At 65.9% G+C, this 21,239-nt stretch overlaps 2 protein-coding genes across 3 annotated transcripts in view; one reads left to right on the forward strand and one right to left on the reverse strand.

Moving 5' to 3' along the window:
- Window positions 1-21,239, forward strand: part of PDXK (pyridoxal kinase) — a 161,047-nt gene that overhangs the window by 69,654 nt on the left and 70,154 nt on the right. The window lies entirely within an intron of this gene.
- On the reverse strand, window positions 12,203-20,280 carry SIK1 (salt inducible kinase 1). Of its 2 annotated transcripts, none has more exons than XM_056119229.1 (14): window positions 20,259-20,280; window positions 18,657-18,818; window positions 18,322-18,438; window positions 16,950-17,013; window positions 16,692-16,853; window positions 16,487-16,611; window positions 16,220-16,343; window positions 15,764-15,984; window positions 15,062-15,196; window positions 14,861-14,968; window positions 14,562-14,769; window positions 14,133-14,411; window positions 13,728-13,923; window positions 12,203-13,512 (listed from the first exon to the last, which is right to left on the reverse strand). In XM_056119229.1, exons 2-14 carry the CDS (start codon window positions 18,804-18,806, stop codon window positions 13,176-13,178), a joined length of 2,226 nt encoding a protein of 741 aa, XP_055975204.1. In that variant the 5' UTR covers window positions 18,807-18,818; window positions 20,259-20,280; the 3' UTR covers window positions 12,203-13,175. The 2 variants fall into 2 exon arrangements, with proteins under 2 accessions (XP_055975204.1, XP_055975203.1); XM_056119228.1 differs by lacking the exon at window positions 20,259-20,280 and adding an exon at window positions 19,425-19,543.

The following is a 21,239-nucleotide window of genomic DNA, read 5'->3' on the forward strand; positions in this document are numbered from 1 at the left end:
TGCACACACACACTTTCTCTCTCTCTCTCTCTCTCTCTCTCTCTCTCTCTCTCTCTCACACACACACACACACACACACACACATACTCACCTGTCTCTGACCTGCCCGCTACAGGGCCCAGCACCATACCCAGCCACCAAACCACACACCAGAATGGAGATCCCAATAATCCCAGAGGCTTCTGGAAAGGCAGTGGAGGAGGAGGAGGAGGTAGAAGAGGAGGAAGAGGAGGAGGAAGAGGAAGGGGAGGTAGGGGAGGAGGAGGAGGAGAAGGAGGAGGAAGAGGAGGAGGAGGAAGAAGGGGAGGTAGAGGAGGAGGAGGAGGAGAGGAGGAGGAGGAGGAGGAAGAGTAGGAGAGGGAGGGGAGGGTGGGCCTGGGGGTTTGGCACTGCTCTTGGCTGTGTCCTTGGGGGTGGGACAGCTATGCACACACTGAGGTCGCATGTGCACACAGTTGAGTGTGCCTCGAGGGCAGCGGCCAGTGCCTTGATCCCCCTGGTGGAGGCTGAGCTGACGGGTCCCCCGGGCCCCCCAGCCTGGACTGGGGTCTGTGTGGTGCATCCAGGCTCCGAGCCCGAGGTGGAACGGCCCTGGGCGCTGGCGTCCCCCAGACTGTCCTTCTGACCTTGGCGACCGGAAACTGAGGCTCTGGCCGCTTGGCCGGTCAGGCCTGTTTCCCGGCTGGCCGTGCCCAGCGCCTGTGCGGAGTTTCCAGGAACCCGGCTGCCCAGGGGCCCTAGTAACGAGCACTGCTGCCCGGAACCCCGAAACCTCCCCTCCTGACAAAAGCCCAGCAGGGGGCGCCTCCCTCGAGCTGCTGGCCTCGCTGACCCCCGCCCAAAGCACAGGGCTGGCGGGAGCCCTGGGCACGCGGGGGTGGGGGGTCTCCCAGAACCAAATGAGAAGAAAACAAGCTGAAGGCCAGGGCTCAGCCTGGGTGCACCCCCAGGATGGGCCCCTCAGCGGGCCCCCACACCACAGCACCTGCCCAGACCCCCAGGACCCGCCCATCCCGCCTCTGGAACCATCCTTTAGGGTCTGCCTTGGAGTGGGGACCCCAAAGCTGTGCCTGGGGGGAGTCCAGTGGAAGCTCCTCATGGGGGCCCTCGGGGGACCCTCAGGTCCATTGTGTGTGGGGGGGCTTGGGGGTACCTTTGAGGTGCCCAAGGGCGCTGCCTTCAGCAGCCAGTGGGGGGCAGTGCCGAGGGGGGCTCTGTAGTGGGGTGTGCCTTGAGAGTCCGTCTCAGCACCTCGACACCCTTCCTGAGAGCCCACATTGCCGAGCCCAGGGGCCAAGACCCCAGCCTGTGAGTCCGGAGGGCTGCCGGGAGCAGGAGAGCCCCCAAGAGAGCCTCACCTACATGCAGACTGACATGTGTGTACATGCCACGTAGACACACACAGCACCACAACACATGTGCACACAGCATGTGCATGCATGTACACATTCCACACAAATGCACAGGTCATGGCTCTCACCAACACAAGGTCATGGGCTCACCAACACACATGTGCACATGTGCCTGGGCTCATTCCTGACATGCACGCATTCATGTGCGTGGGGCCCACATGCACACAGGCCCACTCCTGCCATACATGTGCACATGTGTACAGGACCCACACATGTACACGCACACATGTTTGCCTGCATGTCTGGGCACCTGCAGTAGTGGTCACTGAGGCGCCTGGACCAGCTGTGGGGCCTCTGGACTCTGAGTCCACCGGAACCCAGCGTGGAAGTTGCCCCCGGCCCTCCCGATGCCCAAAGGGTGAGTGTGAGATTCCAGCACTGCCCAAACCCCACCCGCCCCAGCAGACAGCTGTGCCCTGGCTTCCCGGCTCCCCCAACTGTGCCCACTTCTCACTGTTCAGAGGACCCCACTGGGCGGCCGCTCCCGGGGCACAAGTCTATCCCTCCTTGCATGCACATCATAACATGCAACCCCAAGCCAGAGCCCATGTGAGAGCCACCTGTGGGCAGAGACCCGGGACCGGGAGGCCAGAGGCTCGGGGAAGGCCGGGGGTGGGGGTGGGGGTGGCCTGGGTGCTCCACACACACTCACATGCCTCGTCATGCCCACGTGACCTGAGTGGTCGGGCCTTGGAGGACCAGGGGGGGTTGTGCCAGCTTGCGGCTGCCAGGCCTGGTCCCGCGGTGGTGGCAGTGGCAAAATTACAGGTGGGAATGGGCTGGGGAGGGCCGAGGGTGGGTGCTGGGAGGGCCTGGGTCAGGGCACCTCACAGCAGCTGCTGTCCACCCCGGCCGGCCGGCATGGCCCTAGGCAGCTCCGAAAGCCCCAGCCAGGGCAGGAGATGCTTGCAGGGCTCTCTCTTCAACGGGCACCGTGGGCGCACCTGCCCTTTGACCCAGCGGAAGTTTCCAGAGACCAGCGAGCAGGAAGTGAGCATGCCGCAGGAAATCCCAGGGATCTCCTTCCTCCTCTCTCTCCCAGTTGGCAGCCTGCGGGTGTGGCGCAGGGGTTCCTGCGGGGACCTGTGTGTGCTGTGTGTGTGCACGCGAGCGCCTGCCTTGTCCACGCGTGTGCACAAGGGTGCCTGCATACACGAGCATCTCCCTGAGTGCATGTGTGCCGCTGTTCACGTGTACGGGTGTGTGTGGGTGACCATCTTGTACATGTACTGCAGGCGTGTACCACACACAAGAGTGTGTGCGCACATGTGTGTGTGTGTGTGTGTCAGCCTGATGTGGGCAGGCAGGCAGGTAGGGAAGGCCCCTCCCAAGGCAGTGGCAAAGTGGCAGTAAATTTCCAGGGATGTGACAGTCCTGAGGTTGCGAAAGCCAACCTTGCAGAAAACAGGAACTCAGGCCTGATAAGACCCTCACCTGGCCAGCCACAGCCCAGAGAAGCTCCAGCAGAAACAAAAGGCTGGGAAGGAACTAGCAACAGACGTTGGCCTAGCTAGAAGCCCCAGGTCCGGGGGCAGGTTGGAGAAACGCTATTAAGGCACCTTGAACAAAGGAAGGGCACAGATGCTGCCCGAGCCTATATGCGGCTTGTACCCATGTGGCCGAGACATGTGTCGCCTGCATCTCCCCTCTTGAGAACTGCAGAGAAGCCCCCAGGGAGGGTGTGCCAGCTCGCTGGGCTGGTTCTCTGCCGTCCTCGCAGGGACCCTCAGCCCGGCTGCCCGGCGGAATGTGGGGCTGTGGGCAGGGCCCGGGAAAGTCCACCTGGGCATCGCTGTGCAGAACTTGCATGTTCTCCCGTCTGATGCTGGGGTGTGTGCAGGGCTCTCTCCGTCCTTGGAGAAGCCCGGGTTCTCTCTTGAGCGCGTTACTCTCCACTCCCATTCTCTCTCCCTCCTCCCCTTCAAAACCTCCCAATGAAATCCGTTTTACTTCACTGCCCGTCTACTCCTGAAATTCCTTTCTGCGAGGCGAGACAAGAACCCAGTAGCCCCGGGTCCCAGGTGGCAGAGGCGGATAGGGAGAAAGTGACCGTCTTTCTCCTCCCCGCTTCACATAAGTCCCCTGCCGCCCCCCGCCAGTGTGCCTGTGTCTGTGCGATGAACATGTGCCTCCCTTGTGGGGCATATGTACCGCGTGTCCTGTGTGTGTACTGCGTGTACCGTGTGTGCGGGGGGGGGGGGGCCCTCCACCCGCGCTCGCTGTGCAGCCCCCACCGTGGGCAGAGCTGACACTCAGCCGCTCTGCTCGCAGAGAGGAACGTCAGCCTGGAAGCTTCCAGCTTGTTCCTCAACGGGCTTTAATTATCGGAGCAGGTCAGCCACACGTCTGCATTTTAATTCAGACTAATGACTCATGCATGATTCATGAGGCTGCTCCTGCAGGAGGGAATCGGGGTCTGGCTGCTGGGAGCAGGCGGGGGCCGAGTGACGCCCCCACCTCGGTGCCCAGGACGGTGGGAATGACCCTCCCCGGAGGCCGTGCGGGCAGAAGCAGCTGCAGAGAAGCCCCCAGGGAGGATGTGCTGGGTCTCCGGGCTGGTTCTCTGTCGCCCTCGCAAGGACCCTTGGCCCGGCTGCCTGGTGGGATGTGGGGCTGTGGGCAGGACCCAGGAAAGCCCACCTGGGCATCGCTGTGCAGGGCTGGGCAGCCGCCCTGTGTCCTGGTCAGCCCCGTCTGTGGAATATCAGGGTGGGGGGAACTACAGACCCCCCCCCGTCAGCTCTAGCAAGAACACACAGGCCCTCTGAGGACCCCTCGGTCTTGCTCCCACACTGACACCCAGAACACAAGGTCTCCAAGGTGGGTCGACCGGGACACGAGGCTCCTGGATCACACGTGGCCCCAGCTCCTGTCCACTGGTCAGTCAGCAGCCACTCTTTTTTTTTTTTTTTTGCTTTTTGGATCACACCCGGCAATGCACAGGGGTTATTCCTAGCTCTACACTCAAGAATTACCCCCTGGCAGTGCTCAGGGGACCATATGGGTTGCTGGGAATCGAACCTGGGTCGGCCGCATGCAAGGCAAACGCCCTACCCGCTGTGCTATTGCTCCAGCCCCCAGCAGACACATTTGCGGGAACAGAGTTGGATGCGGTGTGGGATGTTCAGGGTACTGAGTTCAGCTCCTTGGGGGGTCCCACCTGTGGCCTCAGAATCCCCCGGCTGCTGAGAGGGCTGGGCCGGTAGGGGCTGTGATACTCTGCCTGCCGCAGGCCCGGGTGCGTGCGATCTCGGGCGCAGGGACGGGCAGGAGCCCGCAGTGGCTGGGGGTCCCGACCCACCTCTGAGGCAGAGTCACTGGCAGGTGGCCCAGCTGCTGGCTCCTGTAGTGGCTGTGGGGTCAGGGACCCCAGCACAGTGACACGAGAGCAGCCCCTGGGCCGGTGCCCGGGAATAGGGTCCCCATGCCTGTTTCTGGAACCATCTGTGGGGGACCCTCTCTCTCTTCCACCCAGCTCTGTGACCCGGAAGCCTCCTGGGACCCAAGTGTGAGCACTGAGCATCAGAGTCACTTGAAAAGGGGCAAGGGCATGAGGGGGGATAGGGAGGGGGAGGGGCGTGGGGGAGGGGCGTGGGGGAGGGGCAGGGGAGGGTTGAGGGGTGAGGGTGTGGGCTCTTCCCCTGTGGGTCTGTCAGGCAGCCAGCAGAGGCCAGCAACCGCCCCCACTGTCCGGCTCCCGCACCCTGAGCTGCCGTCATCCCACTGAGGTGGCTGCTGTGTTGTTGCTGTGAGTTCTCTGTCCTCAGCATCATTATCATCCCAGGGCTGAGGCACTGAGGCCTGGGACTTGGGTGTGGCCACAGAACCACACCTGAGGGTCACTGACAGAACAATGAGAGGCCAGGTGGCAGGGGGTGAGTGGGGGGAGGCGGCTGCGGGTGCAGGGGTGTGGGGTGCTGACGGGCCGAGGGGCCCCACATCAGGAGTGGGACGAGGCCTGGCACCACGGTTCCGAGGTGGAGGCCCAGTGGGTGACGCTCGAGGGAACCCTGAGGGCCGTGTGGGAGTCGCGGCATAGCCAGGGGACAGGCGCAGCCTCCCTCGGTGACCCAAAGAGGCACGGGTGCTGGACACGAGGGCACGGATGAAGGAGGCTCAGCCCAGGCCGGGGTCACTGGGCAGGACTCAGCGCTGGTTAAACTCAGGAGGGTGGAGTGAGAGCACAGCGGAAGGGCATTGGCCTGGCACGGGTTCGATCCCACGCGTCCCACAGAGTCCCCCTAGCACCGCCAGGAGTGATCCCTGAGCATGGTGAGGTGTGGCCCAAACCCGAAAAATAATAAAATAAAAAAGAAAATCTCCTAGAGAGGGTCTGGGGGACAGCAGGTCGGGCCTTGCACCTGTCTGCCGTGCTACGAGACCGTGGGTGTCACCCGTGAATCGTCCCTGAGGAACAGCCCCTACCCGAGGCTGAACGCGCAGCAGGGTCCCGGGTAGGGTGGACCCCCGAGCCCAGCACGTGCAGGCGGGGAGGGGAAAGGCTGGAGGAGGCAGGGCAGGGCTGCCAGGGGAAGGTGGTGGCACAAAGGGGTTCCCAACTTCGGGCAGCAGGAGTCGGGGCAGGCCAAGGACAGGAACCCGACAGGCTGTAGCCCAAATCAGAGCGCCAGCAGCCGCCAGTGCCAGCGAGACAGGACGCCATGGCCCACCCGGACTCGGGAGGGGCTGGGGGCAGAGTTGAGTGCAACATATGGGACCCTGTGCGCAATGTGGGGCACGTGTGTAGGGCATATGTGTGTGTTGTGTGTGGGGCATGTGTGTGGGGCACGTGTGTGTGGTACATGTGGGGCACATGTGTATGGTGTGTATGGGACATGTGTGTGTGGTGTATGTGGTGTGGGGGGGCATGTGTGTTGTGTGTGGGGTATGTTGTGTGGTATATGGGGAGCATGAGTGTGGTGTGGGGGCATGTGTGAGTGGTGTGGGGGGCATGTGTGTGTGGTGTGGAGGGCACGTGTGTGTATGGGGCACGTGTGTGTGTATGGAGCACGTGTGTGGTGTGGGGGGCATGTGTGTGTGGTGTGGGGAGCTGTGTGGTGTATAGGGCACGTGTATGTGGTGGGGGGACAAATGTGTGTGGTGTGTGGGGCACGTGTGTGTGATGTGTGTGGGGCTTGTGTGTGTGGTGTGTGTGTGTGGTGTGCGTGGGGCACGTGTGTGTGATGTGTGTGGAGCTTGTGTGTGTGGTGTGTGTGTGTGGTGTGGGGGGCATGTGTGTGAGGTGTGGGGAGCTGTGTGGTGTATAGGGCATGTGTGTGTGGTGGGGGGACACATGTGTGTGGTGTGTGGGGCACGTGTGTGTGATGTGTGTGGGGCTCGTGTGTGTGTGGTGTGTGTGGGGCACGTGTGTGTGATGTGTGTGGAGCTTGTGTGTGTGGTGTGTGTGTGTGGTGTGGGGGGCATGTGTGTGAGGTGTGGGGAGCTGTGTGGTGTATAGGGCATGTGTGTGTGGTGGGGGGACACATGTGTGTGGTGTGTGGGGCACGTGTGTGTGATGTGTGTGGGGCTCGTGTGTGTGTGGTGTGTGTGGGGCACGTGTGTGTGATGTGTGTGGAGCTTGTGTGTGTGGTGTGTGTGTGTGGTGTGGGGGGCATGTGTGTGAGGTGTGGAGAGCTGTGTGGTGTATAGGGCACGTGTGTGTGGTGGGGGGACACGTGTGTGGTGTGTGGGGCACGTGTGTGTGATGTGTGTGGGGCTCGTGTGTGTGTGTGGTGTGTGTGTGGTGTGTGTGGGGCATGTGTGTGTGGTGTGGGGGTTTTATGTGCCCCTCAAGATATTGTATGTGTGTCCTCAGGCGTGCGCCTGTATGAGGTGGTGTGTGTCACGTGTCTCCGTGTTTGACGCGCCTGTCCTTCCTGGCCGCCATCCCGTTGCTCTCTGCCTTGCCAGGGGCTTCCCGGCCTTCCAACGGGCTCTGAGCTCACTCTGGCTCCCGCTGGCGGGGAATCCCTGGGGCGGGGGCCAGGTGCAGGCGGGCGCTGCCTCAGAGCGGATGGGAGTGGGAGTGGCGCCATCTGGAGCCGCGGGGCGGACAGGAGCGGCCCCCAGCTGCCCGCCTGGAGCCGCCCACCATCCTTCCTGCCATCTGCCGCGCTTGGCGGTCAGGCGGGAGGAAACGGGCCGGCTCTGCCTGTTCGGGGTCCCCAGCTCCGGCTCCCGGGCGCAGTGTCCCTGCCGAGATCGGGGCGGTGGGCGGGCTGAACCCGTTGGCTGCGGGTGGGGGCACCGCCACCCTGGCCCTCTGTCATGGCAGGACACACAGGCCAGGAGGCTCAGGTGGGCAGTGTCCCCCACTCCCTGCCCGGGGACCGGCCACCGTCCCAGGCGCAGCCCAGGCTGGTCTGGGCCCCTCTGGGCCTGTCTGGGTTTGGGGCCTGAGAGGTGGCACGTGACCCAGGGCCAGTCCCAGGGGTGCTGCTGTCTTGGGGCTCAGTGGCCGGGCCGGGGCCTGCCCTTGATGGTGGCCGCGAGGGGACAGGACAGAGAGGTTGGGGAAACCAGCATCGACCTCAAGGGGGTCTGAGAGCAGAGTAATGGGCTGGGGTGGGGGACGGGGGATGGGGGGCTGGTCCCGGGAGCCTGTAGCAGGAAGTGGTGAAGTCCTGTTCTTTGGGGTCTCCAGAGACAGAGGAGAGTGGGTACATGCTGTGTGTGCTCAGGGGCATACATATATACACGTGTGTGCACACATTCGTTTGAACAGACACACAGACACTCACAGCCACATGCAGACACATATGCACATATACATGTGTGCATACACACATGTGCATACAGAGATACAGATGCATGTACATATATGTGCACATGTCCACCCATGTGTATGAACAAGAACACTTAACCATGTGCACACAAATGACATGTGTGTGCACAGATGCAAGCACAATGCATGTACATTTATACATGTAAATATGGAAGTACTGTAGGTTCACATGTGTGCAGTCACACAAGCACCCATACATGATGCACAACAGTCACACAGGCACATTGACATACACACATGTGCACACATTCATGGATGTCCACATATACACACTCACATGAACACACACATGCTCCATGGACACGCTCATGTACACGCACATGCCTTGCACCCCATGTGTGCGTGGAGGCCTACTGGAGGGCGGCAAGGCCCACCGCCTCCCACAGGAAGTGGCCCCGACTCCCTGGGAGGGAGATGCCCAGGACATGGGTCCTTGGGTACCCGTGCCTGGGCTCTGGGACCTGTCCCTCGGGTCGAGCCTGGCGTCCCTGCAGAGGCCTTCTTGGAGGCAGTGGACATTCCCCTTGGCCTGGCTGTCCCCAGGGATCCTGCACCCTGAGAACGCTGGACAAGAGCAGGAAGGCAGGAGGCAGATTCTCTGGGACTCAGCCCGGAAGCATTTCCTGCCTGGCAGGTCCAGCACAGTAGCCATTGCACTCCCGGCTCCACCCCTGGCCCCCACACTGGCCCAGGGCAGCCCCTGAGCAACAGTGATCCCCAGCTGCCCCTGAATGGGCTGGGGGCGGTGCCCACGTGATGACTACTGGGAGGCCCTGCCCCGGGCAGGCCGAGCATCTACTCCAGCTGCTTTTGGCCTTGAAGGTGCTGGCCTCGGAGTCTCCTTCCCACAGCCCAGGCTCAGGGCAGACTCAGCCCCAGGACCCCCAGGATCATCCCATCCCCATGACCCCCTGAGACACTGACTCAGAAACAAAGGCCTCCGCGGCCTGCCCGCCTGCAGCCCAGGCCTGCCTGCACACCATCCCCACACCCGCTTCTGCCCCGCAGCCCCGGCCCCAGTGCCAGGAGTTCTTCTCAGTCACGGGCACACCCAGCCTGATGCCCACAACCCCGTGCCCAAGTCAGGAGCCCTGAGTCACCACCCTGACCTCAGCTTCCTCCTCTGCGGCCGCACAGGGGAGGGACCCGCACAGGGGACCAGGAGAGGGACAGAGGGGAGGTGGGGCTGTGCCCTGGGCTGCTTGTGCACGTGTCCGTGCCCAGGGCTGGTGTGCAAGTGTGTCTGTGCCCAAGGCTGTGTGTGCACGTGTTTCTGTGCCCAGGGCTGGTGAGTAAGTGGGTCTGTGCCCAGGGCTGCGTGTGTGCTGTGTGTGTGTGTGTCTGTGCCCAGGCTGTGTGTGCAAGTGTGCATGAGTCTGTGCGTGTACACCTGTGCCATTCCCGCCCCATCTCTCACAAAAGACCCTTGAGGATGTACACCCATGGGAGCAGGAGGAGCGGGCTGCGGGACTGGCGAGCCTGGGAAGTGTCCCTGACCTCTGCACCCCTGACCTGGTGGGGTCACTGTGCCGTCTCTGCCCCTTGCCACCACTCCACCCTCCAGCACCTGCCATAGGGACACCGTCTTCCCTCCAGCTTGCGTCCAGCCGATCCGGCACACGGGCCTCTGCCCGCACAGAGCAGACCTCTCAGGCTGCCCCTAAACGGGACAGGAGCGGGGCCACCTGCACCCACAGCAGTGGGTCTGCAAGGCCACCGCCCCATCCATGCCCCTGGATGTCCTGTCCTCACCGCCTGCCTTGGGCAAAACCACTTCCCTCTCCCAGTTTCATTTCCCTTTCGGGGGGGGGGGGGGGGGGGGGGGGGGGGGGGGGCACCTGCCCGCCAAAGGGGAAGGGATAGGCCCAGTAGCTGCCCCAGGGCCTTGGGCACAGAGCCTCAGGCTCCTGCCCACTGGTCACGCCCCCGGCCAAGCCCCATCTCAAGCCCCACTGCTGGACAGGCCAACGCGGCCACGCCCACACCAGTCCTAGGCAACCCATTGGACGAGGCAGTGTGGCCACGCCCACACCAGTCCTAGGCAACCCATTGGACGAGGCAGTGTGGCCACGCCCACACCAGTCCTAGGCCCCTTAGGGCTGCCAGCTGGGCCTTTGTTGCACCCCCACCATTGCCCAGAAAGGCTGTCCTCCCTCTCCTCGCTGACCCCGGTCACCCCGGTCACCCCAACACATCCGTCGGGCCCTCACTGGTCAGCCCTAGCCCTGGCAGCCAGGCACAGGTGCGGGATGGGAACCCTTTTGTTAGGGCTCAACGCACCCCATCCACCCAGCCTGGTCTTCGTGGGTCGCCCCCGCCCCTCCTGTGGTCGGGTTGGACCCCTGCCTCCTGCCCTCCCTGTGGGGCAGACCCCCTGCAGCAGTGCCTGCCTGCACCCAGCCCCAGGTCAGTCGGGGAGGCCTCAGTTTCCCCTCTCAGCCTCCCTTGGGGATGAGGCTCCTGGGTCTGAGCTTGAGGAGCCCCAGGCATCCAAGGAGGGAGGTTCGAGCCACCCAGGTCCCGGCCCACGGGCTCACTGCTCCCACCCTGCCAGCGCCCCATCAGGCCCCTGCCCCATCCCCGCCAGCTCAGGCGTCAGCCCGGGTGCCCCGAGTCAGGCGGATTGGTCAGGGGCTGGCTCTGTGGAGATGGAGGTGCTGGGGCTTGTGGGGTCCTGCTCCCCTGTGTCTTGGTGCCGGGGCTGCAGCCACCCTCTGGCGCTGCTGCCTATGGCCTCCTGCAGCCTCAGGCCTATTTCAGGAACATTAATTACCCCCGCAGGGATGCGGCCCATCAGCGTCTTCGCACTGGCCTGAACACCCCACTCATTCCGGAAGGGGGCGCGTCTCAGGGAGGGAAGTTGCTTGTGGGGGGCACAGGAAAAGGGCTGTGACCCCAGGAGAGGCCGCACCAGCTGACCCCGGGGACCCTCCTCGCACCATCTCCCCACGGATGTCCCAGGAGGGACCACGCCCAGCGCACATGGGCAGCTTTGGGGGTGGGACTCAGGGCCTTGCGCTGGCAAGCCTCGTGCTGGTTCCTTAAGGAAAAGCACCGAGGAGGAGCCTGCGTTAGGGACAGAAGGGGTCACAGTCAGCACCACGTGGACATTGTCCAGGAAGAAGAGAGTATCCCCAAGGCCAGCTTCCACCAGGCACAGACCCAAACGATCCGGTCACTGCCACAGAGGACGGGGGCGGGGGGCGGGGGCAGTGTGCAGCCTCTGCTCCACCCCTGAACCACAAGAACCCCGGCAGCTCTGCCCAGGAGGGTCCGGGGGGCAGAGGCATGCCACGACCCCACAGGAGACTTGGGTGCCAGAGCAGCTGTGTGGAGCATCAGACCCTCGCCCCACTGCCCACTCCCACTGCAGGGGAAGCTGAGGGCGCCCAGTGGGTACAGGGTCTCAGCCCCAGTCCCAAGCTGGAGAACATCCTTCTAAGACTCCCCCGGACAGTGGAGGGCAGGCTCATGCGCCAGTCACTGGGAACGTTCTGGAAGGGACCTGGGCCCCCATGTTGCGGCCCCCCCGCACAGCCTCTACAGGGGTCAGGTTCTGCCTGGCCCTGAGCCAGGCGGGCGTGGTCACACCATCCACGCTGGTCTGTGCTCCCACTGCAGCCTGCGGACCCAGGCGGGCCTGGTCCCCTTCCCAGCCAACACTGCCCACAGCCATCACACAGGGCGCGAACCCAGCTGTGGAGGCCTGGGGTGCTGGCCAGGGGTGCTGCCTGTGGCCTGCCCTGTCCCCCAGGGCACTTGCCCTTCTGGGCTGACCCTACAGTGGATGACAGGCCACACGCCCTCAGCTGTCCTGAGCTGATGCCAGTGTGGCCACCGTCCCTAGAATGAGGGACACCAGTCCCACTGGGCCCAGGAGCTGGGGGCTCTTGAGTACCCTGGGGAGAGAGGACAGGTGCTGGCGGTAGTCGGGGCTGTGCGGGACGTAACAGACGAGGGTCCAGGACCCAGGGGGCCCACATGGTGTGACAGGGAGGGGCTGCGGTGTCAGAGCAGGTGGAGGCCAGGGGTTTGTCCCCAAATATTTTATTTAAATATTAAATTAAAAAACAGGCATCCATGAGTCATCCAGCACACACCTCTCAGGGTAACAGAAGAAATAACTACTTCGGTTGTGGTAAAAAAACAAAACAAACAAACACAACAAAAGTATCTCCACCCCAGGCTGGGCCCGGTGGGGGCGGCGTCCTGGGGACGCGTGGGCACGGCCGCGCAGGCTCGGAAGGGCCATGATTAAAGTGCTTGCTGTGGTGCTGAGGCCTTTGGCCTCTGGCCTGGGGGTGGCCCCCAGGTCCCGGCCCCCTGGGAGCAGGCACCGCTGGCCAGGCCTGACAGCTCGAGGACCTGGGCACAGCCCCGGGTGGGCCCGGGGATACCAGCCCCCAGTCTTTGGCTTTGGCCAGCGCTGCCTGGCCCCGTGCTCTGGCCACTGGGACTAACACTGTGAGTGGCGGGAGCCGGTGGGGGCTGAAGGCACCTGAATGAGGGCTGGGGGCTGCCCACAGGGACTGGAGGCAGAGCCCCTGTCTCCTCCCCAACGAGCGTGTCCACTGGGAGTGTAGCGGGGGAGCAGGCGTCCACCCCATCCCTCGGCGGTGCTTCCTGGGTCTGACATGAAGTAGCAGCAGATGAGGAGGGGGGGGGTGTGCCCTGCCCCTCGGGGCTCCCTGAAGCCCCCCCGCCCCAGGGTGCTCAGAGCTGCTGGGAGAAGCAGCTTGGGTCTGGACACGGGTCAGTCCAGGGAGTGGCCGGTGGCTGATGAGCCCGTGTGCAGTGACCGGTGGCAACCCCGTCCTTGTCCCCCCTCGGCGAGTCTGTGGCCGGCTTGGGGCAGCGGCTCAGTGTGAGGAAAGGAAAACCAAAGCTGCAGGGGCGGGACAGGCAGGGCGTATTGCTTGGTGGCCTCGAGCCGCGCTTGGCCGCGAGATTATTGCTGAGAGAGGCGCCCACAGGCAGCCTCACTGCACCAGGACGAAGGCGCCGCGCCGGCCGGGGCTCAGCGCCTCCATGTCACAGTCCCCTGGCCGTAGGCCCGCCACCGGCTCAAAGCTGGGGGCCACGGCGGCCGGCGGGGCTGAGGAGGTCGGGCCGCCGATGTGCAAGTGGGCGTCCAGGAGCTGCGCCGCCGAGACCACCGGGGACAGCCCGGCTGGGAGCAGAGGGGCTGGCAGCCGCGGGCCCAGCTCCTCCGGGAGCCCGGGCGCGGGGAGGGTGCTGGGCAGCGCTGTGGGGGGTGACGGGGGGCTCTGCTGGCAGCTGGGTGCGGAGGTCGGGTGATGCTGGAGCTGGAGCAGCCTGCGGGGACACACAGCCACAGGCAGGGGTCAGGCTGGGCTGGTCGTCCACATCTGTCCATCGGGAAGGGGACACCCGCGACCCTGATCCCCTGACAGCCTTCCCCCTGGGTTGGATATGGCACCCACGCATGGACCTTCACAGCCCACCCACACACACGCACATGCACACCCATGCAGGAGGGGGTAGTGGTGGGGATGGCAATGTGAGCATACCTCTGCTGCTGGAGCACGGCTTCCAGCAGGCCTGGGCTCGGGGACAGCGGCTGCAGGGGGCCCAGGCCGGCCCTGGATGCCCGGCTGGACGAGGCGGACAGGCACACGTGGCGGGCCAGCCCCTTGATCTTGTTCAGGCCCAGGAGGCCCTTGGCCCTGGGGTTCTTGCGGAGCTGCTGCCGGAAGGCTTTCAGGCCTGGACAGAGACAGAGCCTGAGCCTGGCTGCCCGTCCCCCGTGGGAACACAGAGGGAGGGAGCAGGGCCTGGGCATCGGGTCACCATGGCCGGGGTCCACCCTGACCGTCAGCATGGCGCCCTGAGAGCACAGCCCGTTGGCCAGGGTCCTGCGGTCCACCCCGGGGATCCTGGCCAGGGACAGCCCCGCGGCCCGGAGGGCCACTCACCTTGAGTGAGCGAGGTGTCGGAGGCCCGGCGACCCTCCTGGAAGCTGACGGGCAGCAGAGCTGCCCCGGCTGGGGCCCCCTGACGCTGCAGCAGCGGGGTGGCCGACTGCGCCCCCAGCAGGGGTGAGGCCAGGTGCAGTGGGGAGCAGGTGCCCAGCAGCCCCTGGGCGGCCAGGCGGCCACCGAGCCCTTGCGGGGCGCTGCAAGCAGAGAAGGGGACGCAGCTGTCGGAGCTGGTGCCCTCAGAGGCCGGGGGCACAGACGTGGAGACGATGATGCCTGGTGGGGAGAGGGCTCACTCAGGAAGGCTGCAGGCAACCCTGCCCCGACCCCACCCCACCAGGACCTGCCCCCGCTGCCCACCCCTGCCCCCAGCTCAGCCCTGGGCCGGGGGCGAGGTGGCGCGAGAGGCCAGCAGGGGACACTCACAGGGAGGGCTGCATGGGGAGAAGCAGCTAGACACCTCGGCCAGGGTGTGCCTGCGGCCAGTGCCGCCGGCCAGGGGCTCCAGCTCCTCATGCAGGCCCCGGCCCGGCCGTGCCTCCTCGCTGATGGCCGTGTCCAGCAGGCTGCTGGGTGACGCCGACCGGGGCCAGAGCGCGCCGCTGCAGCTGGGGTCCACGGGCAGAAGCCATGGCTGTGAAGTAGGCAGGGAGCAAGTGAGCAAGTGAGGCGGGGGGTCCGGTTGCACCCGGGCCCGCACACCCAGCCCCAGGGCCGGCCCTCACCTGCAGACAGCTGGGTAGGTCGCAGTCCACCTCGGCCTGCAGGGCAGACTGGCCCGGGTTGGGGGGCTGTGTGCCCAGCTGGGAGGTCTGGAAGGCGTCGGCGGGGACCTGGGCACAGGGGCAGGTTCAGCGGGGAGGGCAGGTGGCTCATTTCCCCCGACCCGGGGGGCTGAGGGTGGGAGTGCAGGAGCCGCTGCTCACCTCCAGAGCCGCGAGGTCAGAGCTGCGGGGCCGCGGCGGGGTGGGCTGCTGCGGGGGGCTGCGGTGCTCCCTCAGCCGCTCGAGCAGGAGGTAGTAGATGGCCGCAAAGTGGTTGTAGCTACTGGTCCGCAGCGACTGGGGGTGGGGGTGGAGGGAAATGAGGCTCAGGGGGCGGCAGGGTCCTAACGGGCCATAGCAGCTGGGACTCACACTGGGCCAAGCAGGGGTGCAGGCGGTAGGCAGGGAGCAAGCAGGGGCATAGGAGGGGGATGGGTGAGGGCTTGGGTAGGAGTGTGAGCGCGGTGCAGGGGTGAGCAGGAGGGGGTGCAGAAGAGATGTGGGCAGTGATGTGGAGAGGTGGTCAGGGTGCAGGTGGGGAGGCAGGGATGTGGGTGGGGGAGGCAGGGGTATGGGCTGGAGAGGTCAGGTGCAGGCAGGGGGCAGGGGTGCGGGCGGGGGGTAAGGGTGCGGGCAGGGGGGCAGGGGTACAGGTGGGGGAGGCAGGAGTGTGGGCGGGGGCAAGCAGGGAGGCAGTGATGCGGGCAGGGGAGGCAGGGGTGCGGGCAGGGGGGGTGCGGGTGGTGGGGGGGTTAAGTGCAGGCAGGGGAGGCAGGAGTATGGGGGGGAGGCAGGGGTGCGGGGGGGGGGAGGCAGGGGTGCGGGCGGGGGGCAGGGTTGTGTCGGGGCTGGGTGGCGGCTCACCTCCACCGTCCTGTGCCGGTCGGCGCCCAGCGCCTGCATGAGCCCCAGCACCTGCTCGTCGTAGTGGCCCAGGTTGGAGCTGTAGCTGAGGGCCGCGAGCGGGGCCCCGGCGGGCGGCAGGGGGGGTGCGGCCTGCATCCACCTGTGCTGGCGGATGTGGGCGATGGTGATGCGCTTGGCGGGGTCCACCACCAGCATGCGGCGGATCAGGTTCTCGCAGTCTGGGGGCAAGGGAGGCGGGCTGAGCTCACGGCCGGGCAGGGCCCCCGCTCCCCCCAACAGCCCCGGGCAGGGTCCCTCTCACTGGGGGGCAGGGAGCAGGCGGGGGCCGGGCGAGGCGCCCGGAACTAGGCACGGCCTACCCAGGGTGAGGTCTGCCAGGCAGCCGTGCTGGACCTGGCCCATGCTCCCCTATGCCTGCCCGGCGCCCACCCAGTGCCCGCGGCACACACCCACCTTGGGACATGAAGAAGGGGATGCGGAAGCGGCCCTCCAGCACGCGCTGCCGCAGGGCTGGGAGGCTGGGCCCGTCAAAGGGCAGCGAGCCGCACACCAGCACGTATAGCACCACGCCCAGGCTCTGCGGGAGGGGGGGGGGACCGGACAGTCCTCAGCACCCCGGACAGGCACGGCTGGCCCACCCCCAACCCAACCCCCAACCCACTGTGATGGGGGCCACCCACCGCCCACCTCCCGCTCACCCAGCAGCACCCCTGCTCCTACCCAGACGTCCAGCTGGGGCCCTTCGTACTCTCTGCCCTCGAAGACCTCCGGGGCGGCGTAGGGGGGGCTCCCACACCACGTGGACAGGGGCTCCCCCGGCTTGTAGAAGTTCCCAAAACCGAAATCTGAGAGACAAGGGAAGGAGTGAGACGCTGCGGGCAGCCCCGGGAGGCCGTGGACGCTCTTCCCTGCGGAGGGCCCTTGCCTGCCAGCTTGATGTCCAGGTTCCCGTCCAGCAGCAGGTTCTCCGTCTTGAGGTCGCGGTGGACAATGTGGTGGCTGTGGCAATACTCCACGGCCGACAGGATCTGCCAGAACTTTTTCCGGGCCTCGTCCTCGCTGAGGTGCCCGTTGGCGGTCAGGTAGTCTGGGGGCGAGAGAGAGAAGAGAGAGAGGCCTGCACCCGGGCCGGGGAGGGGCTAGCATGGGCGGGCCGGGGGCTGCCCCAGAGGAGGGCCCTTACCGAACATCTCCCCGTTCTGGGCAAACTCGGTGACGATGTACAGCATATCCTTGGTCTCCATCACCTACAGGAAGGAGACCCCGTTTAAGTGCCCAAGAGGGGGGCGGCTAGCTCTCCCTCTGGGAGAGGAAGGGGACAGCAGTTGGGGCCACTGGCCGAGACCCCGGAGACCTTGTGTCCTGCTCTCTGCTCTTGCCCGACTGCCCCGCACCCCACAAAGGGGGCTGGGATGGCGGGCGTGGGGCAGCTGTCCTGACAGGTGACAGGCTTGGCTGAGGTCTGACGGCCTCAAGGCTGCTGAGCGGATCGGGAGTTTCACTCTCGTGTCCAACAGCCTTGAAGCGGCGAAAGGTGGGTGAGACCCACTCACGGGCTATAAGCCGTCCACAGGAGGCCCGGCTTGGGGCTTCCCAGGGCGGCTGCCGTTGAGGCCCAGGAGCAAACCAGAACGGCGAGTGCAGGAACGCTCAGGGCCCCGCCCGGCTCGTGGGGAGCCGACCCGTTCCCCCACTCCAGAGGAGATGGGAGCCCTCTAGGAGAGAGGGCAGTGTCCCCTCTGGGGCCTGGGCCAGCTGTCAGACAGGCAGTGTGCTCCAGACCCCCACCCAGCTGGACCTGGCTGGACACAGGCAGCAGGAACCCAGGGCCAGTGGCATAGTCCAGGCCCGGGAGCCCAGGCACCGGCCACCTCCACACAATGGGCGAGCGGAGGGACAGGAAGGCGGGCGGGTGGACGGGGAGGGCAGCGGAGGCCCCGCCTCTGACCTCAGTGGCCACAGAGGAAAGGCCTTATCAGAGGGACAGCGCCGCATGCCAGCAGAAAGCAAACAAGAGTGGGCGCTGCTGACGTGGGTGTCGGGCCAGGCAGGCCGGCACGCTCACGGACCCTGCAGAGGGCCGGGCGGGGAAGCCAGCACCTCCGCCCAATTGACTCTGGGGATGCGGAAGGACGGGACGCTGTCCCCGGTGGGACGGGTTCAGATCTCACCGCCCAAAGACATGACTTCTCGGTCTCAAGGGGAATAGCCACGCCAAGGCCACAAAACCAGTGGGCAAGGGCCGCCCCCATGCGGGCTGGCCACCAATGTCGCACTCGGCCCGAGGACAGGGTGTCCCCCGTCCCCGTTGATGAGGGGACAGTCTAGACCCAGACACACAGGTCGGCCGCGGCCTTTGCAGGATCACGGCACCAGAACCGCCTGAGCCACTGGTTCCCGAGCAGGACAGTGGTCCAGAGGCAGATGTGCAAAGGAGCAGCCCAGACTCAAGGGCAGACACGCTAAACGGAGCGGCAGTGAATCAGCCCTCCAGAAGCGGGAAAGGAACTGTGGACGCGAGACAGCTCAGAAGACGCCCTGTCGCCAGGCCTCACCTGGTACAGCCTTATGATGTGAGGGTGATTCAGAAGCTTCATGATCTGCACCTCGCGGTAGATCTTCTCCAGGTTACTTGAATCCAGGCGTGTTTTATCGATGATTTTGATCGCCACCTGGGGAGAACAGAGCCTGTGTTGAGAGGGACAGCTGAGCCCCTCAAGCCTCGATCTCCCCTAGGGGGATTTCTGAAGCACTTCATGCCCCCCCCCCCCCCCAGGGTCAGAAAGTCAGGGGAGAAAATAACCAAAGTAACCAAGAGCGTTCCTTAAAATAGTCCGAGTTAAATAAACGTCTGGGCGAGGCGGCGGGTTATTCTGATCCGCCCACGAACCTGGGTCTTGGTCACCCGGTGCCGGGCCAGCTTCACCACCGCGAAGTTGCCTTTGCCCAGGGTCCGCTCGATGTCGTAGAAGCCCACGCGGAGGGGCTTCTGCTGGCCCTGGCCGGCGGGCGCCGTGCTGAGCTCGGCCATGGTCACCATGCTGGAGGACACCTGCGGGGCGGGGGGGACACTCAGCGCCGGGCACAGCCGCCCCTGCCGCCGCGCCCACCCTCCCCGCGCCCGCACTGCGGCGCGGGACCGCCCCGACCCGGGAACCCGGACCGCCCCGAACGCGGGACCGCCCTGAACGCCGGGTCTCGGTTTCTGGGAACGCCCCGAACCCCGAGTCCCGGTACCGTCCCGAACCCCAGATCCCGGGATCGCCCCGAACCCCGGCCGCCCCGAACGCCGGGTCTCCAGACCGCCCCGAATCCCGAATCCCGGTACCGCCCCGAACCCCGGACTCCCAGAACCCGAGTCCCCGGACAGCCCCGCCGCGCGCGGTCGGAATCGTCCCAACCCCGGGTCCCGGGACCGCCCCGAGCCCCGAGTCCTGGGACCGTCCCGAGCCCTGGGTCCTGGGACCGCCGTCCAGGGACCGCCCCGCCCCGCGCGGTCGGAACCGCCCTGCACCGCGGGTCCCGGGCCGCCCCGCCGCCCGGCCACAACAAAGGGCGGCCAACGGCGCCGTCTCCGGCGCGACCCCCGCGCGCGCCCCTGCGGGCCCGCCCGAGCCCCGAGCCCCGGCAGCCCCCGGCCCGCCGCCGCCTCGCCGACCTCGGAGCGCCGGGGCTGGGCCGCCGCGAGAGCCGCCGCCCCCTCGGCCCGCGTCGCCGCTCGAGTTCCCGCCGCCGCCGCTGCTGCCGCCGCCCGGGCCGCGCCGCATGTCAGCCCCGGCCCGCGGGCGCGCTCGCCGCCGCCGCCGGCCCCGCCCCGCGCACGGAGGCCACGCCCCAGGCACGCCCCTGCGGGCTATGACCACGCCTCCGAACACGCCCCGCGCGCGGAGACCACGCCTCTGGCCCTGCCCCCCGCGGGCACCACACCTCCAGGCACGCCCCCGCGCGGAGACCGCGCCTCCTGCCCCGCCCCTCCGGAAGAGGCCCCGCCCCTCCGGGCCGGCCCCGCCCCCGGGCCGCCGCCGCCGAGGCCCGGCTGATACGGCCCCATTGACGTCGCTTTGACGCCAGAGCGACGCGCGGCCCAGCGCCAGGCGGAGGGAAAGCGGGAGATCGGGCGGTTGCCAAGAGACTGGCGGCTCTGACGCGCGTGCTGATGAGGCTGTCGCCATGGCGACCGCGGGGCGGTGACGTCAGGGACGCCGGCGCCTGCCGCCGCCCTCGCGCCACCGGCGCGCGCCCCCTGCCGGGCGCCCTCGGAAAGGCCCCGGCTGGCCACGCGGGCCCATCGCAGGACCCCGCTGCCCAGCACCCCAACGTGCCCCTCTGTGGCCACCAGAAGTGAGCCCTGTACACAGCCGAAATCAACCTCCCAGTCACGGGTCCCGGCTGAGGAGCGGCCCCCTGACCCCACCCCTAGGGCCACCCCGTGGACAGCGCTCAGGGACCCACGCTGGCACCTCTCACCTCCCCCAGGGGGGCGCACACCCACCTCCTGCTAGGGGAGCGGGGCGGGGGTGGAAGGGACAGCCGTGGGCGACTATTTCCATCGCTGCTGCTGCTCACTTCCCGTCCCTTCCTGCCTCTCCAGAAACCCGCTCGCCGGAGGGAAGACAGAGGGTGCAGCAAATGGTGTTTCCTAAACACTAGCACGCGGGCCGGCTGCTGCGTCTAGCCTCAGACCATTTGTCCCAGAGTTAAATTCAAAGCACTAGTCCTTGAAGGAGGTGGGGAAGCCCAGAGCACAGACGAAACCGACTGACAAGTCCCGTGTGCAGGTGTATGTGTGCATACATGCTGCATACATGTGTGCTCATGTCAATTATGTGTGGTGTGTGTACAGTGCATGCACATGTGTCTGTGTGCTGTGGGTGGGTGTGTGTCTGTGTGGGTGGTGTGTGCGTGTCTGTCCGCAGTGGCGGGTTTGTGCCGTGGGCAGGTGTATGCGTGTGTGTCTGCTGTGGGTGCGCGTGTGTGTGCCGTGGGTGGGTGTGTGCGTGTGTGTGTGCGTGTCTTCTGTGGGTGTGTGTGCGTGTGTGTGTGCTGTGGGCAGGTGTGTGCATGTGCCTCCCTGTCTGTTGTGTCCGTGTCTGTGCCGTGAGCAGGTGTGTGTGTGTGTGCGCGCGCACGCTGCGGGCGTGTGTGTGTCCTGTATACCTGCAGGCACATACCTAGAGGGGGCTGGTCTGGCCGGGCAATTCCGGAAGCCTGCGTGCCTGTCGTGACGCTGGTGGCCAGCTGACTGCGAATTGCCCAATGCCTGCTCTCCGGGTGGCCATGGGTCAGTTTGTTTTGGAAAAACTTCCAAGGACGTGCACAGTCCTGGACCTGCCCGAGCGTTTCAATAACACTGGGCCACTGCCCTGGCCCCGCCCCAGCCGTGAGGGTGGGCCTCCTCCCAACTACTGCCCCCCACTCCTCTCCTTCCCGGCTCCTGCACCCCATGGTCCTGTTTGAAGAGCAAGAAAACCAG

Source organism: Sorex fumeus, unplaced genomic scaffold (assembly GCF_029834395.1).
Source record: "Sorex fumeus unplaced genomic scaffold, SorFum_2.1 ptg000041l, whole genome shotgun sequence".
Taxonomy (NCBI): Eukaryota; Metazoa; Chordata; class Mammalia; order Eulipotyphla; family Soricidae; genus Sorex; species Sorex fumeus.